This window comes from Pteropus medius, unplaced genomic scaffold (assembly GCF_902729225.1).
Source record: "Pteropus medius unplaced genomic scaffold, Ma_sr-lr_union100, whole genome shotgun sequence".
Taxonomy (NCBI): domain Eukaryota; kingdom Metazoa; phylum Chordata; class Mammalia; order Chiroptera; family Pteropodidae; genus Pteropus; species Pteropus medius.
Window position 1 is genome coordinate 15,829,106 of NW_024349225.1, and position 18,241 is coordinate 15,847,346.

The 18,241-nt window shown below is 59.7% G+C and overlaps 1 protein-coding gene across 1 annotated transcript in view; it reads left to right on the forward strand.

Moving 5' to 3' along the window:
• The window catches only part of LMX1A (LIM homeobox transcription factor 1 alpha), a 113,518-nt gene that overhangs the window by 64,234 nt on the left and 31,043 nt on the right, over positions 1–18,241 (forward strand). The window contains exon 3 of the mRNA XM_039881585.1: positions 14,622–14,854. Within this exon, the coding sequence (XP_039737519.1) occupies positions 14,622–14,854 (233 nt within the window). The remainder of the gene's footprint in view (positions 1–14,621; positions 14,855–18,241) is intronic.

The window sequence follows — 18,241 nt, forward strand, 5'->3', positions numbered from 1 at the left end:
CATGCACATACACCCATGCACACATGCATACACGCACATACATGCAAACACACACACACATGCTCGCCCTGGCCCCAGGAATGCTCTAGAAACCAGAGGTGGGGCACAGTCCCCCAGCTTTCATTCTTGGGAGCCGCACCGTCCCCCACCCTAGCCCCAGAGCAGGAGCTGCCTGCACAGCCCTCTCCCCGGGGAGGGAGACTTGCTGCCTGAGCGGGTTCCTTAGAGAAGGGGAGGAGGGGCCGCAGAGGAGCTGGGCGTGGGGCAGGGAGGACACGGAGTGGGAGGAGGGGCCGGCCAGGCGTAGGTGACAGAGGTGTGGTGACGAGACTGGAGTCGCCTGGAGGTCGCGTTGCATTGAGTAGAGCTCTGTCACCCCAGCCAGGTTGAGGTGACATCCTTTGGCATTTTTATTGGGTGTCTGTCACAGAGGCTGGTGAGCGGTGTCACGAGGCTCTCCAGCCAAGCCCAGGGCTCTGCTGGCTGGGGCGCGCCCTTCACAGTCGCTGACGAGCAGCTGTCACTTGTGTGTTAGCCACTGGAGCAAATGAGAGGCTGTGGGAACACAGGGCGATGACGTGCCTGGGGGGCCGGCCTGGGCCCCAGGGCTGTGGCGTGGGACGGGCCGCGTTCTCCAGCTTCGGTGGCCATTCTGGGTGTCGGTCTGGCCGTGTTCAATCGATGAGAAGCCGCGCTTGTTGGAAACCATTCGCTCTGCCAAGACTCCCACGGTCCCCGCTCTAGTGCATTTACACTGAAAATCGGAACGAGCTCGGGCGAGACGAGGCCACACCGGCAGGCACTTCCCCGAAACCGGTCAGGGATGGGGTCGCCCTCAGTGACCGGGGCCTGCCTGCCCCCGCGCCGTCCCTCACGCCGGTCACTGCATGCCGTTCTCCAGGGGCCTTGTGAGGTCAGCAGGGTCGTCCGCGCTGCACGGGGACACCGAGGCCCAGAGGACGTAGGGCAGCGAACGGTTCCCACCAGTGGTCACCTCCGGGCAGTTCCATCCTTTGCCTCCACTGCCATTAGGCCTGTGATCGCCATGGCAACAGTGCCGTAAAGTTTCAGGGCACGGCACAGCCCGGGGCTGTGGCCGGAGACTGCGTCCCACAGCTCTTTGTGGGGTGGCGGCCATCCATCAGTCCCGCGGCCACCTTGGACCTCTGCAGTCAGTACTCGCCCCGGAGTCCAGCGCTGGGAGGTGGATTGGCCCAGGGCAGTTGGGTCTTTTCTCGGTTCTTAGTGTCAGCCACCAGCCCTGATGTCCATGCCCCAAACCTAAACCCCCAACTGGCCCAACTCAGGTTCGATCTGGCCAGCAGCTCTCGAGGCCCCACTGCACACTAGGTCCCGTGCTGTGTGCCGGGGATGCAGAGTGGATGCGATTCCTCTGGGGACACGACGTAGTGACAGGGACAAAAAGAAGCTGATATTGACAAATCGATGACATAAACCAAGGCAGGCGTGTGACTGCTCTTAGAACACGAAGGCGAAAGTGTCACCAGTATATGGTGGGGGGTGACCATGCATGGAGGTGCTGGGGATGGGGACATGGGGGGACGGGGGTGGGGTGGGGGTGACCATACGTGGAGGTGCTGGGGGTGGGGACGGGCGTGGCCAGGGAGCCCGGAACTGGCCCTGGAAGGCAGAGGAGAAGCAGTCACCTGGGACCCAGTTGCCCGAGGTGGACGTGTCGCGGTCCAGCTAGAGTGCGGGTCCCTGGTCACAGACCCTCTCGTCCCTGGTCTGTAGAGTGGGAGGACAGTCAGCTCGGTTTCGACGTGTGGGGAACGCATGGCTCCGTCTGGACCGGGGGTGTGTCTCAGGCCCGTCCGGCTTCAGCGAGTGTGACGATGCCCGAGCTGTCTCCCCTGCCCGTCACCCCGTGGTGTCCCTGTGCCTCATGTGCTGTCCCCATGGTGCCCGATTTGCCGCCACTGCTGCCCTGAATGTCCCCTGCGTCCTCATCAGACTCCCCCTTAACTCGTATTGTCACTTAGCTTTGCGTGCAGAGGCTCTGGACCCCCACCCAGGGGTCAGACCTCTCTGGGAGGGGACAGTCTGTGGTTCTGTGACCCTCACAGCGTGGACCGACTCAACACGTGAGTGCTTAGCGAGCGCTTGTTACGCATGAGACATGACGTCACGAGGTGTCACGACGTGCGGTGGGGACCACACCTCTGTCAAAGGGGACGGAATGGGAGACGGGAGTGTTGGCTGTTTGGGAGCCCGGACAGGAGGTGGGGTCTGCCCCAGCGGCTGGCCCGGTGCGCCCCGACCCACAGGGGCCTTTGTACAGAGGCAGACGGAGTGTCTGGGACTTGCTCTTGGGAGGTGCCCTCGGGTGCTGTTGGGTCCCCGTGAAGCTGGCCCGGCAGGGTCCCGCCCAGACCTCACTCGCCGTTGCTCCCCGCTTTGGAAAGGCCCAGGAATGAGGCCCCAGGCGTGACGGGCCCCTGGGTGATCGCGACGGCTTCACAGAGCCCTGCTCCCGGCTGGCTCAGAGCTGGCCCCGTTGGCCGACACAGCACCTGCCCAAGTGGCAAGTGAGGACTGTGCCCTCCGCATCCCCAGAGGCGCTCTGTCCTGAGCCAGACCACAGGGTGCTGTGGCTCCGCGCAGCCCACGGCTCCAGCTGGGCTGGTGCGAGTCCAAACCACGGAATGCCTCTCGGGGGACGGAGGGAACGTGGGTGCGTGGGGAGGCTGAGCGCGGAAGGCCTCCTGTTCCCTCCTCTTGCTGCCAGGGCTGAGCTTACAGATGCCTCTCTGTGGCCTGTGAGGAATGTTCCGAAGATCTGAGGCCCGCCCCCTCCCAGCCCTCCCACCCCTCCTGGCTGTGTGGGGACTTCCCCAGGCTGCACTGGAGGCCCGGGGCCCTGTCAGCCCCCCGTTCGCCCTCCCTGGCCCCTGCCTAAACCGCACCATCAATAACTCTCATCACAGCCCCCGCGTGGGGCGGCCCGGCTGCTCGGGGCCTCTGGGGGCTTGTGGGTTTCTCGGTGCCTCTCGCTTCAGCGTTCGCCGGACGGAGGAACACGGCCAGCGGGGTTCCCAGCCCATCCTCACTGTCCGCCCCTTCCGGCCGCGCGGCTCCCTCCTCCGCGGGGGTTCGCCAGGTCGGTGCAGGGGCTGCAGGCTCGTGGGCCTGGGGCGTGGCTGGTCTGAGCCCGGCGGAGGCGGGACAGACGGGGCTGGGGGCCGTGACGAGCGGAGGTCCCCTCCACGGTCTGCTTGCCACCCTGGCGTGGGCCCTGCCTCTTCCAGCGAGCGAATGAGGCCGGCGGGCGCCTCAGCCACTGGCGTAACCGGATCTCTGTGGACTCTTGAAAAATGGCGTTCGCTTCAGCAGCAAATGTTTGCAATTAACATTGACATGTGGTGGGATTTCTCTCTGTGTCCGTGAAGCATGATGGGCAGCGAGGACCTGGCCGGGAAGCGCCTGGCTTGTCACGCCTCCCCACTCCGTTGGTCTGGGGCTGAGCGGCCATCGCTGGGTCCGCCGGGGCCCCGAGCCCTCCCTCTGGCGTGGCGCATCCTCTTCCTCCCGGGCGCTTCCGCCGGCCCTGCGGCAGGGTGAAGCGTGGTTCCCTTCCCTGCAGGATGGGGCTCGGCCACCGGGTGGCTTTAGTGACCGACCCTGGCTTCTCGGGTTTGGCCACTGCCCAGCTCCTGTGCTTTTGGGGGTGCGCTCGCCTGTGGGGCTGTCCCGCACGGTCCGTGTGCTGTGATCGCCATGGCAACGGGAAACTCGGTCATGCGGGGACCGAATCGCAGGTGGGCGCTGTGACCTGGTATGAACCGGGCAGCAAGTCCCAAAACTGAATGAACAGGGGCTTAAACCAGGAGGAGAAGGGTTTTCGCTGAGCCGGAAGTTGGGAGGCACACAACCCTGCGTCGGGTCGGCCGCCCAGCGGTGTCCCCAGCGACCCAGCCTCCCCGATCCCTGCCCTCCATCTTCAGCGTGTCGGCTCCGAGGTTCTGCTGACTGCCCAGTGCCCGCGAGGTGGCTTCCCGCCCTCTGTGACGCGGTCCAGAGTGGGAAGGAAGGACCTGGGACCAGGCTTTCCGTGATGTCACTGCTCACTCACAGATGCACGTCTTTCTCAGAAGCCCCCAGTGGGCTCCCCTTCACGTCTCTGGCCGTAACTGGACCACACGCCCACCCCAGGCGAGTCACTGGCAAAGGGGAAAGAGCCTGGCTTGAGATGAGTCGTGGCTTGTCCTGGGGTGGGGCACGTCGCTGCCCAACCAAGTCACGGTTCTCTCAGCAGGTACAAGTGGCGGCCAGAAAGATGACTTCCGTGTCTGCTATGCTGATCCTGCAGCGTCAGAAGGACAGGGCCCCTGGGGTGCTTGAAACTGCCCAGGCGCTGAGGGGAGGGGTGTGGGACCGCGGTGGCCGCATCTGCCCTGTGTGCTGGCCCGAGCAGTGTTTCCCGCTCAGGGCTGTCGCTTCCTCGAGGTGCGCGCCCCAGCTCCAAGACGTGCCGAGCTCCTCATTTCCTGTGAGAGGTCAGCCCAACTTGGCATTCCAGGGCCCTCTGTCCGGCCGAGGACACGCTCATGTCTGGCGGGAAACACACGTTTCCTGCTTCATCTCCCAATGCTTTTCACGCAGAGTGGGAGGCGGACCAGCCGGTCTCCTCCCCACCTGCCGAGCTCACCTGGGGCTCTGGTCTCTGCACCTGGCTCACGCCGGAGTCTCCATTCGGCAAGTCTGGCCCCGTAGCAGCCTGTTTGGATTCGACTTCTTATACGAGGAGTTTGTTTAAGGTGCTGTGTCTTTGGGAAAACTCCTTGGTGGCCCCGGGTGTGCCTTGGTGCGCACACCGCCGTCCGTTCACATGACTCGTCACTGTGATATAATTTAGTTTAGTCCTCAGTGGGATCTCCCCGGCTTCTGCGTTTAAATCGACGTCTAGGAAGCTGTTGAGACGAACCGGGGCTGACGCGGGGGAGGCGTGCGGGAGGCCGCGCAGGCTCCGGCGTTCCTCCGAAGGCGGGCGGATGCTGCTGGTGGGCTCAGCATGACGGAGGCCGGGCGAGCTGCGGCTCATAAATGACCGTCACAAGAAAGTTTGGTTAGAAAGAGCGGGACCGGTGCCAGATTGGAGTAGCCTTAAAAGAGAGTGGAATGGGCAGAGAGGGAGACAAGAAACAGAACGAATTTCTTTTCGAGTGTTTCTACAAAGGCTGTTGAGTGAGGACGTGGGATCAAGAGAAGGCATTTCTTCCCTCTGTGGGAGAAATGAGAAAAATACACGTGTGAAAACATTTGCGGGAGTACATGATGCAGCATTTGAGCGGCTGCAGGATGAGGATGTCTGGTGCCTAAATGGAGCAGTTGCCCTAGAGAGAAGCTTGGGACCCACTGGACCTTGAACAGAAAAGGGAAGTCCTTCCTGTCGCATCTGGCTCCATAGACTGTCTCCCGATCACAGTAGGTGAACTAAAAAGAGCTTTTATTTTTCGCGCCGAAAGGGAGTCCAGAAGTAGGATGTCCGAGGATGGTACGGCTGCTCGGGAAAGTGGTCAAGGCTGCAGCCATCTCTCCTCGTGCCCTGAATCCCTAAGAGGGGGCCTTTCACCTCTCAGTACCGAAACGGCTGACTCGTCTTCAGGTGTTCCATTTTAATTCCACGCACAGAAATGAGGGAGGAGGTGAGGAGCACAGTGTAGGCACCAGCGGAGTCTGTCATTTTCTGAAGATAGTAATTGCCTTTCGAAAACGTCCCTCTCCCGCCCCGCCCCCGGCGGAATCCCACGTGCTGCCTCGCATGGCTGCAGCTAGCTGCAAGGGAGTCTGGGCAGGCAAGATTCCCCCCGCCCCCTGCCCCAACTGGGAACACAGTCACCAAGATTTTGGTTACAGGAGGTAAAGTATGAAAGATTATTGTGTCTTCTAATCTTTTTAAAATCGTTTTTTAGTTTTTAAAAATTGTGGTAACATGCACATAACATAAAATGTACCTTCTCGACCATTTTTAAGTGTATAGCTCGGTGGCATTAAGCACATTTATTGAGCTGGGCTACAGTTACCACCAGCCAGCCAGTCCATGAGAGCTTTTTTTTCATCTTTGGGTAAAACTGAAAGTCTGTCCCTCAGGAAAACACTAACTCTGCCTCCTCCCTGGCCCCCATTAAACCACCACACTGCGGTCTGTCCCTGTAAATCTGACTTTTCAGGTTATCTCGTGTCAGTGGAATCACACAGTATTTGTCCTTTTGTATCTGGATTATTTCATTTCAATTCATTCCGATGCACACACCACATTTTATTTATCCATTGGCAGACGCTTGAGCTGCTTTCGCCTTTGGGGTGTCGTAACTAATGCTGCTGTGAACAGGAGGCTACAAACATCTCTTTGAGTCTCTGCGTGAGATGAGTTTAGGTCTATACCTAGCAGTGGAATTGCTGGATCATATGGGTAATTCTATTTTTAATTTTTTTAAGGAGCTGCCGTACGATTTTCCATATCAGCCGCACCATTTAACAACCAAGAGTTCCAATTTCTCTCCGTCCTTGCCAGATTTCTTTTGTAGTAGCCGTCCTAGTGGGTGTGGAGTCTTCCAGTTTGTACTGGGTGGAGAGAGGGTCGAAACGGGTGGGCAGAGAGCTGAGGGATAAAAAGAGTAAAAAATGAAGGGTGAGAACAGAAACAGCAAGAACTGAGAACAGCCTCGCCCCCCCATGTCAGGCTTCGTCAAGACCTTTCTGGGGGCCTCGAGACACCCGGACTCTGACTCGAAAGGGGCGCAACGCAGTCTCGTGGGGGAGGCGACAGTGGCGGTTCGGGACACCTGGCTTTCTCCCGCTGGAGTTTGGGGCTGTGCAGAGTGCCACACCGTGCTGCAACCCCAGTTTTGCCCTGTGCCATGAGGCTAACGGAACCAGGTCACAGAAGCTGCACCCCAGCGTCCTGCCCCTCCACGTCAGAGCTGAGCTGGTACGCAAGGTCACACCGGCTTTCAGATCTTTGAACTTAAAGCCTTCTGGGAAGTCGGGTCACCCAGAGAGGCACCCCACCCCGTACATGAGAGGGAAAGTGCCCCACGGCAGCTCCTGTGGCTTTTCTGCCACCCGCGGCGGGGGGCCTTCACTCACAGTGTCCACGTTTGTCTTTTCTCGGAAGACTGGTCCCCGGGGGCAAGCGCTGTGCCTGGAACGGCACGGCGTGCCGGCTGCTGGTGCTGCAGCCGATTTGGGGACCACCTCACTGGTCTTCGAGCACATCTACTTCCCAGTACCGTGCTGCTGCTGTCGCTGGTTCCACGAGGACCTCCTGGGTGGCCACGGGGTCTTTTTCGGGGAGGGGGGGAGACACGTAACACGATGGTAATAATGAAAAGTGATGGCGGTGGAAGCAAACGGGATCACGGAGAGCTCGGTGTTGCCCCTGCTGGGCACTCGGACTCCTCCCCATGAACACATCATCGGTAATGCCCGGTCCTTCCCACTATCACTCACACACACCAAGACACTCACGCCACGCAAGCATACTCACACACACGCACACACTTCACACACATACGCATTGGCCCTCACACGCACGCATTCTCACACGACAAGCATTACCTTGACGACACACACACATGCAGACATTCATGCACTCACACACTACACGCATACGCATTAATACTACTTGGCTAATGAAGGTTTATACACACACATGTGCACACTCAAGTATACGCATTACGTACACACTCACATCAGCAGATTCATGTACTACATATGCACATGCACACACTCATTCATATACACACGACATCGTTATTGAACGCGACAATCACATGTATCGCAGCACTGATAAACACACATGTATATTAATGCAGAACAAGATACAACACACGACACATATGTACAAGCACTCTAAGACAAGACACACATTCACATGCAATACTCACACATCATTAATACACATATGGGATACATATATTCTAACATGTAATACACACATGCACACGGACACTCCACACATGGACACGCGCACACACTCACATGTACACTCACACACGCTCACACACGCACACACACACACACACACTCTCACCAGGAAGCATGCATTCTTTGTAAGAATATACATCGTATTGGCCACGTGCCATCCGGCCAAGCCAAAAATTATGGAACAATAGGAATCTGTGGCCAGAGCATCAGCTAAAAATACCTCAGCCCCTGCTCGGCCGCTCGCTGGGTCTGTTGAAGTCCGTCCCAGGAGGCCAATGAGAATGAAGGGAAAGGAAAACCGACGTTTTCAAAGGAAACCAAGCCTTTAAGTCCTTCAGAAGGAAACGTATATTTTCCACAGGCCTGTTTTATGTTTCTTGCCATGTTTGTGCGTTTGTGTGACAACGTGGAGTCTGTACCGTACGTCGTGCCACCTTGGTGGAGCTCGTGGGAGCCACGCCTGGAGCCCCCTCTTTGCTCTGCAGCCTGACTCACACACGGCTTTCCAGGTTTTGGCAGAGAGGACGGGGGGGAGGGAAGGGGAGACGCACTGTCTCACGCGTGGTCCCTGGCGCAGCTGGGGCGGGCGCCGCGTGGGGCCCGGGGACCGTCTCCAGCCCCGGGTGGGCCGTATTTAACCTCTTTTATTTCTTGAGCACAGACAGAGCCCCAAGTTCTGACCGGCCTGGTCAGCGAGACTGACTTTCTCTGTCATCTGGGGAGGTCACTGCTCCACCCCGGGCCCTGGTTTCCTTGCAGTTATAAAGTGAGGGGCAAGGCTAACTCATCTCTTGGGGGGCCCGACAGTTAGGGAAGCAAGACAAGAACGTAGACGCCTCAGCGCCGGTTCCACGGGCTCGGCGAGGAGCGGTCCTCTGAGGACTGAGATGGTGTGGGGATGGGTTCTGTGCCCGGTGGTTGCTGGGTAGTGTCAGCTCTGTCGTTGGCTCTGGCTGGCCGAGTCCAGGGCCCTGCCCCTTCCTGCACACCTGCCGCGCGCCGGCAAACAGAGCGGGCATTGGTCGGCGTGACCGGCTCGCAGCAGCCGTGCCTTTGGGTCAGGGCGCACCGCAGCCACAGTCACCCGCACGGGACACGTCTGCAGTTTCTCTCGAGTATTTGTCCTGTGTATTTGTCTGTGGGTCTCTTCGTAGGAACCTATGAAACGCTCGTCGAGGTTTGATCTACCTTGTTCTAAAAATGAGGGACGTAGCCTCGAGTTACACGTGAAGTTCTATTTTGGGCTCCGTCGGCCGTCTTGAAATAAACGATCTCGTGCAAATATTTCACGGGCAGATACGTTCAGTTGATTTCCGCGGAGGGGGCGAGTAGCTGCTACTCGTGGGGAGCAGCAAGGGCGAGGCAGAGACTTCAGTCACGATATCTTGTCTCCCAAACCTCGTGAGGGCTAGCCATGATCTCATGGGTGAAGAAGCAGGGGCCGCGCGAGAGTCAGCAGCTTGCTCACGTGCTCGGGGCAGAGCCAGGACTCGAATCCAGGTTCTCTCCGGCTCGAAAGTCACGCTCTTCCCGCCCCGCCTTGCCGGCTCTGGGGCAGAGATGAGTGAGGACCGGAAAGGCCTCTCGTCCACCCTTTTGGGGCAGAAGCCGCCCGTGGCCGGCGACGTTTGCGGGGGACGGTGAGCCGAGCTTCCCCGCGCGGCTCTGTGGGGCGAGGCGCCTCGGGCGTGCAGGCGCCACACGCCACCGTCCTGGTCCCATTATGCCATCCTCCCCGCTGCTCTCCAGGGGCCCCGGGACGCAGACCCTGATTGGCGCCTCCAGCCACCTATTGTTTCCTGCTTTCTCCCACTGCAGAGTCTTGACACTGTCTCCTCCGGAAGACCCTGCCACATCTATTGTCCTGGCAGACTTTCCCACCGCCCCGGGACCGCGCGCTCAGTTGCTTATTGTGGCGGTGTTGGCTCAGCCTCAAGGACAGAGACCTTGAGCCAGCTGACAAGGTGGCTTGTGTCACTACTTCTAAGGCCACAAGCCATGCTTTTGGTTCCCAATACTTTTGAATGCCCTCCTTCAGTCGAGTGGTGAGAAAATGGTCTCCCAGACTCCCAGGAGCACACTGCCCCGACAGACAGCCTTGGCTGGGGGCCAGGGCCTGTCTCTGCGCTGGGATGGCCTGTTACCAAGTCAACATGGCAGGGATGAACGCGGCTGTGCTGCCCCCTGGCGGCGAGGGCGGAACCGAGCGACACACAGACTGGCCTTGCTACGAGCCGCCCGAAGACCCTCTCCCGCCCCCTGAACCAGAGGGTTCATGCGCCTGCTGGACGCTAAGTTTGGGCAGGGCTGACGGAGAGGCGGCCCGGTCCGGTCCGTAGTCGCCTGCCGTCCAGGCGGAGAGCGGCTCTGATTTCGTATTTTGGCGGGGGCGAGAACAGTCCACGCCAGCCGGCCCGCAGTTGGCATTAGGGTCTCCGTGGGTTCTGTCTCTGGCCTCTCACCTCACGGTCCGTGGCGCGGAGGCTTTGAGAAGCTGCCTCTGTGGCCGTCAGGGCTCTGGGTGACCATTCAGACCTCAGTCTTTGCAAACGCACCCTCGGCTCCGGTCCGTTCCGTTCCGTAGTGTCCTGATGGGGTCTCCCCTCCTGGGTCCCGAAGCACTCACCCTGGGGCGGCACTGGCTTTGCAGAGGCTGCCATACTCTGCGGTACCCCTGTGCCTGGACGGCCGTGTCGTCAGCCCGGCGGGTGGATGGGGATGACCCGGTGTCTAGCGTCTGGTGTCTAGAAGATGAGCGGTCAGTGGTGGGAGAGGTTGGAGGAAGCCATGGGAGTTGATGGGTGAAAAAGTCGGGGGTGTCGATACGGATAAGACAGGTAAGCTTAGTTGACCCCTTGATTTTTACTGTGATGCACAGAGTGAGAAGGCATGTCCCCTGCACCGTGCCAGACAAATCCCTGTGGGCAGGTTCCACGAGGGCCCTGGAACGAGGCCGTTGCAGCTGGTTCCATTACGTCGTCAGGTCCACAGCCAGAATGACCAAAAAGCTGACCGCCGACTGCACTGATCACGACCTTGGTCCTGAGCTGCTTGCCCCACCCCCTCTCTGCATGCCCCTTTATTCAGCCCTGGTTCTCCCAGTCTCTGACGTTATAATTCATCATCCTTTTTAGAAAACTTAATTTCTCTCGTTTCACATTCAGCTTTTATCCTCCACCACCTCTGCCACCGCCACCGCCACCGCCATCGTGATCACCATTGTATTGGTGACCATTTTACTGAGGATTCACCTTGTGCCGAGCACTGTGCTGGGCAGTTTTAACGCACTAGTTCAATCAGCCCTTACTGGGACTCTGCGAGGCGGGTCCTCTGTGACTCCCATTTTTGTCGATGAGGAAACCGGTGCCCCCATAGCCTGACCAAGATCACACAGCTCATAAGTGGTGGGCTGGGGACTCGGATCTATGTGTGTTTGATGTCACCGTATTACCTCCTTGTCCTACTATTTCCACAACTCCTTGTCCTGCTATGTCCCTCGGTCCGGCCCCATTGGCCTGCATTTCTGCGTAAACCTTGAAAACAGTGACCCTCCCCTGCTACGTTCCCCCAGGCAATGGGGTTCCAGCAAGAACTGTCTTGTTTGCCAATCTTTTCAGAGTCAGAGTGGACTCTTGCATGATGATGGGTCAAAAGTGACTCCTGGACACTGTTCGTTCTTAGCCTAACTCCGCAGAGGACATGCCTTTCCCAGGGGTGACTTCGGGCCCTTTGGGGCCCAGGAGCCGAGGAGCTTGAAAGGAGCAACTTGGTTCCTAAGTCTTCTGCTTGTCACCTCCATGTGGCAGCAGAGTCTCAGGACCTCCTGCACAGGCTGGGTGTGTGTATGTTTCCAAAAGGAGACGGATATTTTCGGGGTAGGGGAGATGGAGAGTTCGTTGGTTGTAGCTGGTGTGTTGTGTGTACGTATTGTGTGTGTGTCCATATAGAATCTCTTTGGCCTTAACTGTTTTATGTATAGATAATACACATACATCACACGGCAAGGCCGTGTCAATTCGAAACAGCCCGGAGGCCCGGCGTTAGGTGCTGGCACAGGGGACCTCTCCGGTTGACAGGTGTGGCGTGAGGCCACGTGGGGCGTGGAGACTCGCCCACCCCAGGCTCTAGGTTCTCCGTGTCACACGGATCCTGTTCAGGGAGGGGGACGGGGGTCTGGGAAAGACGGTGGCCCCTCCGGGTCCTTTCCTTCCTCGTCCGCCGTGGCGCCTGGTCCTGGCAGGGAGGCCGGAGGCCGCTCACAGGAAGCACCACCCCTGGCAGTGTCTCCCCCGCATGGGGGCGGGGTGCGCCCTGCCTGCTCCTTCCCGCTCCTTCCCCTTTAGTGCCGCCCCCGGGACTGGGGTCACGTCCCCCCGCCGGGCCAGGGGAGCCCCTTCGTGCCTTCCGGCTCACCCTGCACGCCTGGACGCATGCTGCTGCGGCCGTCTGCTGGGGACCGAGGCCCTGAGGACAGCGCAGCCTCGTTTCTCCTGGCCCTGCCCGGGCTGTGCCCGTGCGTGAGCCTGCTCTGTGGGGGAGGGGACGAGCCGCACAGGGGGACGAGGACCCAGCCCGGGAGCTTTGGGGGGTTTATCTTGGGTGTGTGTGTGTGTGTGAAGAGTTGCTATGTAAGCCTGGAGCTTTGGGGGGTTCTTTGGAGGGGTGCGTCAAGAGTTGCTATGTAAGCCTGGGTGGCTGGACGTTCTGGAAGCCTCACCTGGCTTTGCAGGGCACAGCCAGCATGCCGGACTCCGGAGCCGGAGCGGGGTCTCATTAGCATTCAGAGGGGGCCGGGGCCGGGGTGGGGGAGGGGGGCCACCGCGGGCCTCGGGAAGAGACAGGCTGCGTTTTAATTACGACCTGGACGTCTGAACAAATCCTTTCTCTGCTCGTCTGAGCCTCAGAGAAAACAACTTGTGGGAGGTGTGCGCTCGGCAGCTGGGTCCGCAGTGGTGCCTGCCCAGCTGTGTGCACATCTGGTACACAGGTGGCCGCCCAGCCGCCCTTCCTCCGAATCGCTTTGGGGTTGGGCATGGGGGACGGAGCCAAGGCAGCTGGGTGACCTGGTCCTTCTTCGGGGGAGGGAACTGATGGGGAGGGCGGAGACCAGCGGGCCCGCCCCTGTCCCCTCCTCGGTCCCCACAGACCACGGCCATTTCGGGATTCGAGCTCCGGCCCCTCCCGCCACTTCCTCCAGCTGCTCCCGAGCCCACCCTGAGCCTCCCCTCTCCAGCGCAGGGACGTTTGGGAGTCAGGGACATTAAGAAGGGAGGAGGGGGGAGATCACCAACGGGGTGAGAGTTGGGCAAGCGCAGATGCCGCCACCTGCGGCTGCCCCCCTGGGAGCAGCAGCCCCGGCCGTGACAACTGCTCCCAGAGGGTGGGGAGCCAAACAAAGTACCTGCCCGGCCCCTGAAAAGCATCCACCAGTTCGCTCAGGCTGGAAACAGTGACAGGGCCGGGGAACCGGGCTGGGCCCCCAGCACAGGGAGGGGGTGACGGCGGCCGGTCGAGGCACTGGGTGCCCTGAGGCTCAGACGCCGCGGGGGCAGACGGAGAAGGGGGGACGTCGTGGTGTCCGGCACGGCCTGTGTCGTCCTCGCTCCGTTTCCCGCGGGTGCATCTCCATGGTCGCCGCCGCCTGCGTGTTTGCGTGTCTGTGAGTGTGTTTGCCGTCCCTCTCGCTAGCACGTGGGCTCCCCGGGCTCGGGGACTTCGCTTTGTGTGATTTTGTGCCCACTCCCGTGCCGGACGCGCCGCAGACACTCGGCGGGGGCTCGCGTGTGCACGCGTGCTGCGGGGAGCGGGTCCTGCACCCCTCCTCCCATCGGACACCGGGTGCGGCGTCGTGCGCAGGGCGCTTCCGAATGCACGAGGGAACGCGTGGCGAGGACACGAGCACGTGGCCGTGTGGCCGGGCTTCGCCGTGGGCGGCCGCCCGCTGCCCTCCTGGCTGCCGCCGCAGGGCCCAGCTCCTCGTTTATTCCCGTTTCCCGTGCTCGTCTCCCTGTGGGAGTTGGAGGGTGGGGGGGTCCGTGCCCCTCGCCGCATCCCCTCCACACGCCGTCTGACCTTCCCATGTTCGTCGACCCCTCTGGCACCTGGTGACAAACACAGGGAGGTTTTCTTTCTCCTGGCGCTACTGCTTTAGAACAGAAGGTAACTCTCTGTTTTGGAAATGGAAGCCGGATGCCGCGGTGAGTGGAGACAGACGTATTTTTAGGGTGCGTCGTCTCTGTGCTTATGCCGAATGCTTCGCCGAGCGCAGTTACGTCCTCGTGAGGCAACTTGAAAACCAAAAACAGACATAGATCGGCTATAAATGTGAGTCCTTCACACACTGCCTGGGCTGTTCCTGACCTGGGCCGATGACAGTCCCCTTGGCCTGGACCTACTGTGCGTCAGCTCCCCTTCACATATGTAGTCGACCTACTATGTGTCAGCTCCCCTTCGCACGTGTGGTCGACCTACTGTGCGTCAGCTCCCCTTCACACGTGTGGTCTCGCCCCGCTCGGGGAAGAGATCATTCAGATTTAAAGACTACCCTGTCCCAAGCCTCCTCGCCCCAGTTCTGGGCGTCCTTCTGCTGTTCGTGCGGGGGTGGGGGTGGGACTTGGGCCCTGGCTGGCAGTCTCTCACAGACCCTCCTCCCCTCTGTCCCCTGCTGCCAGGCTGTTTGCTGTCAAATGCGGGGGCTGCTTCGAGGCCATCGCGCCCAACGAGTTTGTGATGCGCGCCCAGAAGACCGTGTACCACCTGGGCTGCTTCTGCTGCTGCGTCTGTGAGCGGCAGCTTCAGAAGGGCGACGAGTTCGTTCTGAAGGACGGGCAGCTGCTGTGCAGAGGGGACTATGAGAAGGAGCGGGAGCTGCTCAGCCTGGTGAGCCCGGCGGCCTCGGACTCAGGTGAGCGCCCGCGGTGGGCGGGGCGTGGGGCGGGCGGGGCAGCGGGGTGGCGGAGGGGGCGTGACAGTCTGCAACGCCTTCTCTGGGGAGGCCAGCGGGGCAGCCTGGCCCCACGGAGGGTGGCTCTGTGCTCCTCAGGAGGGTCCTTTGCGTGCTGGGAGCTACCTCTCACTAGGCAGGTGTTGCCGTGATGTGCTGCGTAACAAAGCGCCCCACGTTCTGTGGTAGACCACCAGAGACGCTTGTGCACATGATCACAGTCTGGGGTGCCGGGAGTGACTCCGCTTCAGGCCGAAGGTCTTTGGGTCACCTGGGCTCTGCTGCTCTCAGCTGAGCTCGGCTCCGGGCGGTGGCCAAGTCCATGTCTACTCCGTGTGGGTCATTCCGGGGCCCAGGCTCGAGGGGCAGCATCTTCCCCTGGTGGCGGCAAAGGCACAAGGAGGCGACCCCAACCCCACAAGCTCACGTCAAGCCTCTGCCCACTCCCCGTCTGCTAAGGCAGCTTACTTAAAGCTCCGAGCCCGTGTCCAGGGCATGGATGCACCTGCGTGCGGCACGGGCCCTGGCAGGGTGTAGGCACGTGACACTGTCGGAGGGAGGGACGAAAGGGTCCCATCACTGGCTGCTTCGGCCTCGTTCCCTCATCCGAACCGAGCTCCAGGGCCCCACGCGGCCCACCCAGGCCCTGTAGGCGCGTCGTGGTCCTCCCGCAGAAAGCTGCAGAACCCTTGGACTCCCCCAGGGCTTTGGTGTGGTGGCGATCAGAATGCCAGCGTGACCTTAGGAAGACACGCACACCCAGAGGGACATGCGAGAGGACTCGCTCAGGGGTCCACGTGACCCCAACGCCTGGTCGGGCCTCCTGGGCCCTCGATTGCATGGGGCTGGATCACTGAGGTCTCAGGGCCACGACGAGGGGAGAAGGATCACTATTCGGCCTAGAAAAGTAAAGACCAAAGAAGACAGAATTGTTGCCTTGCAGGGGTTGGATCAGACCTATTTTTCTCTAACTTCGGAGAGAATCGGAATTCAGAGCAGCGTTAGGATTCAGTCATTCGATTATTCGACAAAATCGCCGTAGGCAGAAAGGGGAAGCGGAACAGTCCGACTCGACCCGGGGAGTGTCAGAGCGTCCTTTTATGTGTCCGTACGAACGAAGAGACACCCTGCGAGGCACCTGCCGGACCCACCTGCCGGAACCGCCGCTGCCGAGCTGGCGGGGGAAGATGCTTCTAGACCGATGTCCCTTTCGGCTCTAAAAATCTATCGTCGTCTCTGCCGCTTTCGACGAGATGACGTTAAAGTCGCAGTCAGAATCAAATACACTGTCCGGACCACTCATTCTGCTAGTTACAATAATCTTCCCTGTCCGGCTTCGTCAAAGGCTTTGTGTGCCAAGTGAGGGGACAAGCTCCGAGTGGACAAGGCTGTAGCTTTCCGCCCCTTTGGCTGCTTAGCAAAGCTTAGTGTGCTGGCAGGAGAGGAAGTGACCGGTGACGGAGCCCGGAGTTTAGCCAGGTCTTCCGGGAAGGGCGTCCACCTGGCAGTGACGTCCACAGGAAGCGAACGGTTCGAGGGTCTGTCGCGGGACACACGCGGTCCCTCCTCCCATTTCTGTCCCGAGCGCTCCACGTGTTACGGGCATTAGATGCATGTTTGTCGAGTGAATGACTGAATGGCCTGTCACCTCGGACGCTTTTATCAGTGACTCGGAGGAAGACGCAGAAGGCAGGTTTATTCGATTTGCAGATGACATGAACCCGGCAGGGGACACTGGGGTGGTGGCTCAATGTCCCAGGAGAGTTCGACGAGCCGATGGAATGGCACAGAGTCGGCAGGATGACATGTAACCATTGGCTTCCAAACTCCAATGGCGGCCGTGTGGTTTAGGGCCTGTTTGGATGGAATGTCACATGCAACGCAGCAGCAGCCAGAAGGAACTCTGCCCGCTCGGAACAGTGACGTCCCTAACACGTGATTAGCGTTCCATCGTTGTTTTTATTTTTTATTTTTTGCCCCGATCAGAGCACATTTGGGATATTGGCCTAATTGCGAAGGATGCATTTTAGGGGGTCACCGGCCAACTAGGGAGAGTCTCGAGGGGAAGGACGAGCTCATTAAATGATAAATAGCTACAGAAACTCGGCGTATTTAGCTTTATAAAAGTAAAGCTGAAGGAAAAACGAAAGTCACACCCCAGAGGGCAAACTGCACGGGGTGAAGGGACAGACTCTGGTTCAGTATAAAGCAGAACCGTGTCCCACAAGGGGACAGCCCGGCCGCCTGGAGCTGGTCATTGCTGTCGGAGCTCCAGTCCGATGCCGGTGACCTCCAGGGCCGGTTTTCTGATGCCGGCCGTTCCGACACACAGAAGCAGGGGACACATCCTGCGGGGCGCCCGATGCTGTGCTGTGCCTGGCGTGCGGTCGGCACTCGGCATTGGCTCCTGTGTGGATAACTTAACTTTGTCCCATTCACATCAGCCTCCGGGGTCCTTAGCCGAGAGCCACCAGCCTCCAGCGGGACTGTCTTCTCCCTGGAGCTGGTGCGATGTCCCCTCACACACGCTGGAGCTGGTGAGTCCTTCTGGCTCCTTCGCGTTCCTGAGGATGTCGTGACGTGCTCTCTCTTCTCCTCGGAGTCAGGTTCATTGCTGCTGGGGTTTACACGCTGGTTTTTATTTCCTTCTAAAATCTTGGCACTGGTGTTTTTATTCTTATTATTCATTACGGAAGTATCTCTTTCAACCTATCTTGGAAGTCTTCCTGTTCACCCATAAATTAGAACAGAGAGGCAGCGAGCGGTGACCTCGCCCGTTCTGGAAAATGCCTGGCTGAACCGTGGGATTTTCTTGTCAGGTCATAGTCATGAATTTCAAAATGCAAGATAGAAAAGGAAAAGTCAGCAGGGGATCTGGCGGGGCGGGCGTGGGGGGTCTCATTCTCGTGTTGTGATGCAAGGGCTTGGGGTCTGATGTCTGTCGGCCCGTTCGAGTCCTGCCCCACACTCGCGGGCAGTGCGACCTTGGGGAAGCTACTTCCCGTCTCCAGGACCGTGCTTCCTAATCAGTAAAAACTGGGTTAAAATTCTCCCCGTGTGGTTTGCCGTAGGAACCCAAAGTGGCCGTGTATCGAGGGCCCGAAACTTGGTTGACGCCCAGGAAGCGGCCCGTGCCGTGACCGCGTCCCTGGCAGCGGCCGGCGTGCGTCTGAGTAGCTCACGCTCTCGAGCTTCAGACCCAAAGACCCGCGGTTTCCGAAACGCCTCACCTCTGTCTGGGCTCTTCCGCTTTAGACGCTTCTGGATAGCTGACCGGAGGGCGTCTCGGGGCGGTACAGAGGGGCAGGCCTGGCATTTTGGGCGGCCACGGCGCAGGAGCTGGAGATG